The sequence below is a fragment of the Conger conger genome, chromosome 15 (assembly GCF_963514075.1).
Source record: "Conger conger chromosome 15, fConCon1.1, whole genome shotgun sequence".
NCBI lineage: Eukaryota > Metazoa > Chordata > Actinopteri > Anguilliformes > Congridae > Conger > Conger conger.
The window spans coordinates 1,639,710-1,649,709 of NC_083774.1; the positions used below are offsets into that span (position 1 = coordinate 1,639,710).

The 10,000-nt window shown below is 55.8% G+C and overlaps 1 protein-coding gene across 1 annotated transcript in view; it reads left to right on the plus strand.

Annotated features, from left to right (window-relative positions):
* Positions 1 to 10,000, plus strand: part of zfhx3b (zinc finger homeobox 3b) — a 176,850-nt gene that overhangs the window by 56,102 nt on the left and 110,748 nt on the right. The window contains 12 exon segments of the mRNA XM_061222572.1: positions 1,383 to 1,703; positions 1,706 to 1,913; positions 1,916 to 2,227; positions 2,230 to 2,610; positions 2,613 to 3,051; positions 3,053 to 3,214; positions 3,247 to 3,400; positions 3,402 to 3,462; positions 3,465 to 3,949; positions 3,951 to 4,136; positions 4,139 to 4,178; positions 4,181 to 4,540. Coding sequence (XP_061078556.1) covers positions 1,419 to 1,703; positions 1,706 to 1,913; positions 1,916 to 2,227; positions 2,230 to 2,610; positions 2,613 to 3,051; positions 3,053 to 3,214; positions 3,247 to 3,400; positions 3,402 to 3,462; positions 3,465 to 3,949; positions 3,951 to 4,136; positions 4,139 to 4,178; positions 4,181 to 4,540 — 3,073 coding nt within the window. The 5' untranslated portion in view covers positions 1,383 to 1,418.

Below are 10,000 nucleotides of genomic sequence, written 5' to 3' on the forward strand. Positions count from 1 at the left end.
CAAACACAGCTGCATTCGAGCCCCTGGCCCAGCTGCAGTGTTTTTGGATGGTGGGGTTATCTCTCTCTCTCTCTCTCTCTCTCTCTCTCTCTCTCTCTCTCTCTCTCTCTCTCTCTCTCTCTCTCTCTCTCTCTCTCTCTCTCTCTCTCTCTCTCTCTCTCTCTCTCTCTCTCTCTCTCTCTCTCTCTCTCTCTCTCTCTCTCTCTCTCTCTCTCTCTCTCTCTCTCTCTCCTCTCTCTCTCTCTCTCTCTCTCTCTCTCTCTCTCTCTCTCTCTCTCTCTCTCTCTGCTGCGGTTGTGTGTTTATACGCACGTACAAACAGCGGTGAGGAACGCGTACAGTCAGACTTGGGGAAGGGCGGGGGGCGGGGGGGTGGTTTAATGGCATTAATTTATTCCCTGCATATTTAACATGCATAGATGTGGAGCAGAAGAGCAATAAGTGGTGCAGTAAAAAACATCGGCACTTATCTGAGCGAACGTTCTGTACGATCTTCAGAATCACGTAGATGTTCCCTACGCTGCTACGCGCCTCCGTCCAACTCCAAATGAGTTACGCGATAATACTTTTCTTCCGTCAGCTGGACATTTATTTAAAAATATATGTGGCCTGTTCAGAAAATGTAAGATGAGAGTGTCGTTTGCAAGGTGAAGATGAAATATGATCATTCCTGATATGGCCTGAAGATGAATCTAATATGGCTTATTAGCACTCGTCTGTGGTATTGTTTTAAGCACATCATTTAAAGTAATGAGCACTCTGTCATTTTCCTGATTAGATCTCACACTTGGCACGCTGCACAGAGGTGGATACTGTCAGTCCTTCCTGTCCTGCGCTGTCTGCTGCTGTAGAATAAGTGCTGGGGGAGATGTAGCACGCGATTGCACCTGACATTTGCATCGCTAGGTAAATGGGGGGAATAAATCAGGCAGAGGCAGCGAATGTGTTAATGAGTTGGGGCTGAGCCCAGCACAGTGCCGTAAACTTCACTCATGTAATATTCAGCATGGCGTATTCAGCTTTCATTCACCCCGGTGTGTCCTCGATTAGATCCTCTCGCACTCAGTTAGTGTGCCTCTTACTGCAGCATGCATTAGCTGTTTTCCTCAACATATCTGTAGTCCGTTTTGATTCCAAGTTCATCGGTGACTGGTTAAAGTCAAAGTGCTGACTATCGTTTGAAAATGCACCCGAACCCATTAAATGGCTCCATAACCTCTCGTACGTCGTGATTTAAACTTGAAGAATATTGGGTGATCTGCTGTTTTCGTAACTTGAAGTTCCGCTGAGTTACTCTAACCCCTCTCTCTCCTCCCTCCCTCCCCCTCTTCTCCCTCCCTCCCTCTCCTCCCTCCCTCTCCTCCCTCCCTCCCTCCCTCCAGGCCTGGATGCGATGAACGCCTCATGTAGGCATCAGCATGGAAAGCTGTGATTCTCCCGCCGTTTCTGGGACCGACGATGGGCTCACCGCCGCCGCCGCCTCCCCGCAGCGCCCCCCGCAGCGCCCCCCGCAGCCCTGGAACGATCACTCCAACGTGCAGGTCCCCCCCAGCAGCCCGGCCCCGTCCCTCGAGCCCCTGTCCCTGTCCGCGCCCTACCCCTCCCAGCTCCAGGGCCCGGGCGTGGCCCGCGAGGGCGTGAGAGACCAGCCCCCGCGCGCCGCGCGCACCCCGCCCTCCGCCCCCGCCGACGGCAGCCCCGCCCCCGGGCGGCGGCGGCCAATAGGAAGGGGCCGGAAGAGGAGGAGGAGGAGGAGGAAGGAGGCGGGAGCTGCGGGGACGAGGAGGAAGAGGAGGAGGATGAAGATTTGGACGACTTGGATGAAATGGAGATGGACGGCTGCTTCCCGAGTCTGCAGCCCTTCCCCGGGGGGCCCCTGGCCCCGGGCGGGGGGGCCATGCCCACGCTCCTGCGGAGGGGGGCGCGGAGAGCGGGAGCGAGGAAGGAGAGGAGGAGGAGGAGGAAGAGGAGGAGACCAGCGACGTGGAGAACCTGGCCGGAGAGATAGTCTACCAGCCCGACGGCTCGGCCTACGTTGTGGAAAGCCTCAGCCAGCTGATCCAAAGTGGTGGGGGCGCGGGACCTGGCCTGCTCCCCACAAACTCCCTCCCCAGCACGGGGAAGCCGGGCGACCCCGCCGGGGCCCCTCCCTCGGTCTACCCTCAGATCATCAACACGTTCCACATAGCCTCGTCGTTCGGGAAGTGGTTCGGCCCGTCAGACCAAGGCTTCCCAATACCTCAACCCTGGCGGGCCTCAGCCCCGTCCTGCACAGCTTCCGCGTCTTCGACGTGCGGCACAAGAGCAACACGGAGTACCTGAACAGCGACGGGTCTGCCAAGAAGTCCTGCGTATCCAAAGATGTTCCCAACAACGTGGATTTCTCCAAATTCGACGGGCTGGCCCTGTACGGCAAGGGCAAGCCCATCCTCATGTGTTTCCTGTGCAAGCTGTCCTTCGGCTACGCGCGCTCCTTCGCCACGCACGCCGTGCACGACCACCGCATGACGCTGAGCGAGGAGGAGCGCCGTCTCCTCGGCCACAAGCACGCGTCCGCCATCATCCAGGGCATCGGCAAGGACAAGGAGCCCCTCGTCAGCTTCCTGGAACCAAAAACAAGAGCTCCGGCGCGCCCGCGCCCTCTATGGTGCCGCTCCGGTCGGGGCAGAGTTTCTACGGTACCTTCAGCGGGGTGCACCTGGAGCCGGGCAGCGGGGCGCTCCTCAATAAGGACTCGGAGTCGCTGGCCCCGCCCGTGGCCTTGGGCTCCCTGCTCTCGCTGGGCGCCCTCGGCAGCCCCAGGCCGCCCTCGCTTACCTCAGCCCCCGGCCCCGCCAAAGACTCCAGCACCCGGCCTGAGCAGGGAGGGAGAGCAGAGGGGCCCGGGACCCGCCGGGGGGCGGACGGCGCCGAGCGGGAGGCCCGGCCGGGCCAGGAGCTCCTCCCTGGCTCGGAGGCGGGCTCGGAGGAGGAGGAGGAGGAACTGTTAGAGGAAGAGGAGGATGAGGAAGAGGACGGAGGTGCTGCAGCGGCCTGTGTCGGTGCTGAGGAGGGGGGGACCCGCTGTCTCAAACCAAAGCATTTCCAAATCTCCTTTATTAATGCCTAGTAGCGCTCTCCGGCCTTCTTCCTGCCCCCCTGCGGCAAGCCCCACGCACAACAGCAAAGCCCCCGCCTCCGCTTCCTGTTCCTCTGCCTCCGCTTCCTGCTCTCCGCCTCCGCTTCCTGCTCCTCCGCGTCCGTCAGGGCGGCGGGGCCGGACGGCGGGGGGCGGGCCTCCGAGCCCCCTCCCAGCTTTAACTGCCAGGGGCCCGGCCTCCCCGTGGCGACGCCGGCCCCCTCCGGCAGAGGGGCCGAGGACGACCCCGCGGCCTGCCCGCCCGCCGCCCGCCCTCCTCCCCCCCCCGGCCCCCGCCGACCCCGCCGCTGCAGACGAAAGTGCCAATCGAGATAGTGCCACAGCTCTGAACCAAATGAAGGCCCGGCTGAGGGGGACGACGACGGCGGGGCCCTCCTGCACCATCACCACCTCCACCACCTGCACCACCACCACCACCTGCACCCCTCGCCCCACGCCCACGGCCACTCCCACCCGGGGGCGCCCTGCGACCTGGCGGGCGCCGGGGAGTGCCCGCAGAGCCACGGCGGCCTGGGCGGCAGCGGGGTGGAGTGCCCCAAGTGCGACACGGTCCTGGGCTCCTCCCGCTCGCTCGGCGGCCACATGACCATGATGCACTCGCGCAACTCCTGCAAGACGCTCAAGTGCCCCAAGTGCAACTGGCACTACAAGTACCAGCAGACGCTGGAGGCCCACATGAAGGAGAAGCACCCGGACTCGGGCGGGTCCTGCTCCTTCTGCAGCAGCGGGCAGAGCCACCCGCGCCTGGCCCGCGGCGAGAGCTACACCTGCGGCTACAAGCCCTTCCGCTGCGAGGTGTGCAACTACTCCCACCACCACCAAGGGCAACCTCAGCATCCACATGCAGTCGGACAAGCACCTCAACAACATGCAGACGCTGCAGAACGGCAACTCCCTGGCCCCCGCCGGCGAGCAGGTGTTCGGGCACGCGCCCAGCAGCGTCAGCGTGGTGCCCGTTCCCTCGGCGACGCAGGCCTCCGCCCACCACCAACACAACACCACCAACACCAACACCAACACCACCACCCGGCCCAGTCCGCCCCCACGCGGGCGGGGCCTGCGGGGCGCCCTCCCCCACCAAGCCAAAAAGCAAGCCCACGTGGCGGTGCGAGGTGTGCGACTACGAGACCAACGTGGCGCGGAACCTGCGCATCCACATGACCAGCGAGAAGCACATGCACAACATGGTGCTGCTGCAGCAGAACGTCACGCAGATGCAGCACGGCCGGCTGGGCCTGGGCCTGCCCTCGCCCTCCGAGGCCGAGCTGTACCAGTACTACCTGACCCAGAACATGAGCCTGCCGCCGGGCCTCAAGATGGACCCCGCCGGCGCGGACGCCCAGTACCTGCTGGGCGGCTACCACCTGGACCCCAACATGGCCGCCCTCGCCCCCACACTCGGTGAGATCGGGAGCGGTCGGGCTCCTTCCCCCGCCTGTCTCAGCCGTGCGCCGGGCTGCTCGAGGTCACGCCCGCCTGGAGCAGCCTGGAGGAAATACACTTCACTTTTCCTTTCACCCGTTCGGGTGCGGGATCAGCATTATGCCATCAGAGTGTTCGGAACTGAACATTCTAAGGCCACTGCCAGTGAAACTGTAAAGCAGTGGAGTTCTAGAACGCTGACTTAGAATTTTAAAGTCAAATAAATTCTTTAACCCTTTGAAGGGCAGGTTTTTTTAATCTCATGTTCCGTAGGCTAGTGTAAAATAAGGCATTCTAAATAATGAAACAGGCAGAATCCTCCCTCCTTTATATCTTCAGTGAGCATACAGACTCTTCTAGCACATGCTAATATATATATATTTTCTTTATTGTGTGCAAAACAAATATCCTAATATGCCAGCCATGGGATGTTAATACTACTTTCTCCAAAGTTGCCAAAAGAGACATTTAGCACTTTTAGTGACATCGGCCTAGTAACAGAATGCAGTCCCTTTGTCCTGGTAAAATGGAGGTTTGTCTGTCCATACTCTGCCCACTCAGGGCCCCGTGGTGCTGTCAGTAAACACCTGCTTGCTCTTCATCTCCCTCTTACACTCATTTCTGGCAGAGCTGCCACCTGTCTCCCTGCCTGCTGCCCTGGCGGGGCAAACCTGCCCTTCTGAACCTCGTGCAGTTCATTATGTTGCCCCTGAGAGTCAGTGTGAGAGAGTCAGCGCGTGAGAGAGAGGGACAGAGAGAAAGAGTCAGAGTGAGCGAGAGAGAGGGAGAGAGTCAGAGCGTGAGAGTGTCAGAGCATGAGAGAGTCAGAGCGTGAGAGAGTCAGAGCGTGAGAGAGTCAGAGCGTGAGAGAGTCAGAGCGTGAGAGAGTCAGAGAGAGTCAGAGAGAGAGAGTCAGAGTGAGCGAGAGAGTCAGAGCGTGAGAGAGTCAGAGCGTGAGAGAGTCAGAGTGAGGGAGAGAGTCAGAGTTAGTTAGAGAGCCAGAGTCAGAGAGAGAGAGAGAGACAGAGAGTGAGGGAGAGAGAGGGAGAGAGTCAGAGCGTGAGAGAGTCAGAGCGTGAGAGAGTCAGAGAGAGTCAGAGAGAGAGAGTCAGAGTGAGCGAGAGAGTCAGAGCGTGAGAGAGTCAGAGCGTGAGAGAGTCAGAGCGTGAGAGAGTCAGAGTGAGGGAGAGAGAGGGAGAGAGTCAGAGTTAGAGTTAGAGAGCCAGAGTCAGAGAGAGAGAGAGAGACAGAGAGTGAGGGAGAGAGAGGGAGAGAGTCAGAGCGTGAGAGAGTCAGAGTGAGGGAGAGAGTCCGAGTGAGAGAGAGAGTCAGAGTGAGGGAGAGAGAGGGAGAGAGAGAGTCAGAGCGTGAGAGAGTCAGAGTGAGGGAGAGAGAGGGAGAGAGTCAGAGCGTGAGAGAGTCAGAGTGAGGGAGAGAGTCAGAGTGAGAGAGAGAGTCAGAGAGAGGGAGAGAGAGAGTCAGAGCGTGAGAGAGTCAGAGTGAGGGAGAGAGAGGGAGAGAGTCAGAGTGAGCGAGAGAGTCAGAGCGTGAGAGAGTCAGAGTGAGGGAGAGAGAGGGAGAGAGTCAGAGTGAGCGAGAGAGTCAGAGAGAAAGAGTCAGAGTGAGCGAGAGAGAGAGAGAGTCAGAGCGTGAGAGAGTCAGAGTGAGGGAGAGTCAGAGTGAGGGAGAGAGAGAGAGAGAGTCAGAGCGTGAGAGAGTCAGAGTGAGGGAGAGTCAGAGTGAGGGAGAGTCAGAGTGAGGGAGAGTCAGAGTGAGGGAGAGTCAGAGAGATAAAGAGTCAGAGCGTGAGAGAGTCAGAGAGAGAGTCAGAGTGAGCGAGAGAGAGGGAGAGAGTCAGAGCGTGAGAGTCAGAGCGAGAGAGAGTCAGAGCGAGAGAGAGTCAGAGCGAGAGAGAGAGAGCACATTGGCACTTCAGACTGCACAGGAACGCAGGACTCCTGCTCCCCCCCACCTCCCTCTCTCTCTCGCCTCAGACTTCAGCTCCCTTTCAGCGTGACGGGCGGCCTGCCTGTTCTTTCAGTGACCGCCGCTCCTGGTGCTCACACAGAGGTGTGGGAGCTCAATAGACGTGTGAACGGTTAACTGAAGTGCAGTTAGATCAATACACTTCAGCGTGAAGAGCGGAGGAAGAGAAGCCCTCAGCCGGTCGCTTCTGAAAGAGTGACCTCAGGCGAAGGCGCTTTTTAAGTCGCGCGGCGAGGTTGGCGATACGGGCTCTTGAGCGTGCGGCTCTTGTGCGGGTTCCTGTGAAGGACTGCGCTGTGAAGCAAGGCCTTTCCGCCGCAGCGCTGCCCGGGTGAAAGGACTTTACCGAGTCCTTGAGCCGTTGTGCCGTACAGCAGAAAGTCAGATCCTGTGAAGCCCTGATTCCCCCCGCCGCCTCGGTGTATTGTGGGTCAGTGTGTGGAGCACGCGGGATGTCCCCTCGCTGTCCGGCGAAGGCCGGGTTTCGGGGGGTGGGGGGGGAGTTCCTCACGACCGTGTCCCAAAGGCCTCCATTAAAGATGGCCGCCATTATGTCATTATTCCAAAATCTCAGCTGCAAGTCAGCAACTGATTTTTTTAAACTTTGTAATTAGAGCTATAAATTTAGTCCTGGTTGAAAAGAGGCTGAAAGAAAAGCTTACTGAGGGTAATTGTGTAGCAGCGGAGAGTGTTTTGCCTGCCAACTACAACCCCAAAGTTTGTACAGACATGTCTCCAAGTGTCGCCAGTTCAAAGAGACGAACAAGAATTGATTGCTGTGACTAATTCTTTTTTTTTTTTTTTTTTCCCATCTGGTTCATTTTCCTGCAAAGGAACATTTAATAAGCATGTTACAAAGCAGGGCTGCAGGCTTCTTATTGGCCTGCTCTGTCACATGTGCAGCACACACACACACACACACACACACACACACACACACACACACACACACACATTCCCTTGTAGGTTGGCGGACACACATTGCCTCACAGTCTCTGAAACTTAGCAATCATGAACTTTTAGACCTCCTTAAACAAATATACTGTTCTGGCAGAATGGCACCAGTTACCCCAGAATTCTCAATTGTGAGCACAATCTCACCAAGTCTCTTGCTATGAGAGTTAACAAGAGAGTTGCTATCGCTAGTACAGCCCATAGCAGATACTTATGCACTGCAGGCTTCTGTGGTCCAGTGTGCTGCTTCTTCAGGTGCCATCGCCGGTCTCTTAAGTGAAGCCAGTCGACAATTCGGTTTCCAGACGTCCGGTTTTTTTACCAGAAGCTCCAGTTTTCAAATTATTTGTACAGATCCGGTTCGCCGGCTCGACCGGAAAACATAATGTTCAGTTTGAGTGACTGATGGAAGGAATGCACTGCTGCTTCACGGTTATGCTTCCAGCTTGGAGCTTTTTTTTTGACTATTTCTAAATCTGGCAACCCTGTTGGACAAATGGCCTTCACTAAGCTAAAATAAGCATTTTTTGCCATTTGGTTGGTCAGTTTTAACCCTCTAGTTTTGTGTTTTGGGAATACACTTTGAGGTTTCTCATGAACATGTGAGCAGAGCAGATCTCCATTAGCACTGTTAGCATAGAGAAGTTGAAGAACTGCAGTGCGATTCTATTGGCTGATGAGTCTGTTACCAGGCCGAAGGGGCCAGTATTACTGGATACCTGGGCCCTGTTTCACAAAGCAGGATTACTGAGTTAGCTGGATACCTGGGCCCTGTTTCACATAGCAGGATTACTGAGTTAGCTGGATAACTGGGCCCTGTTTCACATAGCAGGATTACTGAGTTAGCTGGATAACTGGGCCCTGTTTCACAAAGCAGGATTGCTGAGTTAGCTGGATAACTGGGCCCTGTTTCACATAGCAGGATTACTGAGTTAGCTGGATAACTGGGCCCTGTTTCACATAGCAGGATTACTGTCTTAGCTGGATACCTGGGCCCTGTTTCACAAAGCAGGATTACTGAGTTAGCTGGATAACCAGGCCCTGTTTCACAAAGCAGGATTACTGTGTTAGCTGGATACCTGGGCCCTGTTTCACAAAGCAGGATTACTGAGTTAGCTGGATAACCAGGCCCTGTTTCACAAAGCAGGATTACTGTGTTAGCTGGATACCTGGGCCCTGTTTCACAAAGCAGGATTACTGAGTTAGCTGGATAACTGGGCCCTGTTTCACAAAGCAGGATTACTGAGTTAGCTGGATAACTGGGCCCTGTTTCACAAAGCAGGATTACTGTGTTAGCTGGATAACCGGGCCCTGTTTCACAAAGCAGGATTGCTGAGTTAGCTGGATAACTGGGCCCTGTTTCACAAAGCAGGATTACTGAGTTAGCTGGATAACTGGGCCCTGTTTCACAAAGCAGGATTACTGAGTTAGCTGGATAACCAGGCCCTGTTTCACAAAGCAGGATTACTGAGTTAGCTGGATAACCGGGCCCTGTTTCACAAAGCAGGATTACTGAGTTAGCTGGATAACCGGGCCCTGTTTCACAAAGCAGGATTACTGAGTTAGCTGGATAACCGGGCCCTGTTTCACAAAGCAGGATTACTGAGTTAGCTGGATAACCGGGCCCTGTTTCACAAAGCAGGATTACTGAGTTAGCTGGATAACCGGGCCCTGTTTCACAAAGCAGGATTACTGAGTGAGCAGGTTAACTGTGTGTAAAGCAGTGCAGCTAAGGCAGTAATCCTGCGTTGTGGAATAAGGCCCCCTGCTCTGTTGGCAGTCATTCCGCAGGGCTTCGGGGGGTCCTGGTCCTCTGGCTGGGGAAGCCCAGGTAATGGGGAAGAGTCCGAGGCGCACAGGCCAGGCCAGTAAATAAAATGGCTCTGCTGGAATTAATTTAGTGTGAAGCCAGACGGGGTCAGGCCACTCTCGGAGTCTGGGCAGCAGTAGATTAAAGATCAGCGGAAAGGCTGAAACTCCCCAACCATTTCTCTCCCTGCGCAGTGTTTGTACCCTGCTCAGGTGTGGAGTCTGCTTTCAGGAGCGTTTGGGCTTTTTCAGAGTGTGGGCCGGCCTCTGTGGACGGCAGTATTCATTAGCCAGGTGTGTGCTGATTTCACCACCGTCTGCAGGGACCGCGCAGACGCCCAGGAGAGGTGTTTTTACTCCTGAAGAGGAGACTGCATTCCTTGTACAGTAATGTGTGCTTGGGAACTTTAGATCTCTTATAATAATACAGTTAACAGTTCTTTTTTTTTTTTTTTTCTTCTTCATTTCATTTTAACGCACGTCTTCTGCCGGAGTTTGTTTAGTGCAGTCAGGGCCATGGAAGGCACTCCAGTCCGTAGTCGAGTAGAGTACGTTTTCTGTTCCTGTGAAAAGTCAGGGTTTTTTTTTTTTGCCCCTGCTCAAAGGAAGGGTAGTCTTGATGTAATAGAATTAGAAACATAAATACACACATGTACATTAGCCTCGGAGGGGTGCTGAAATGGGAGAGCC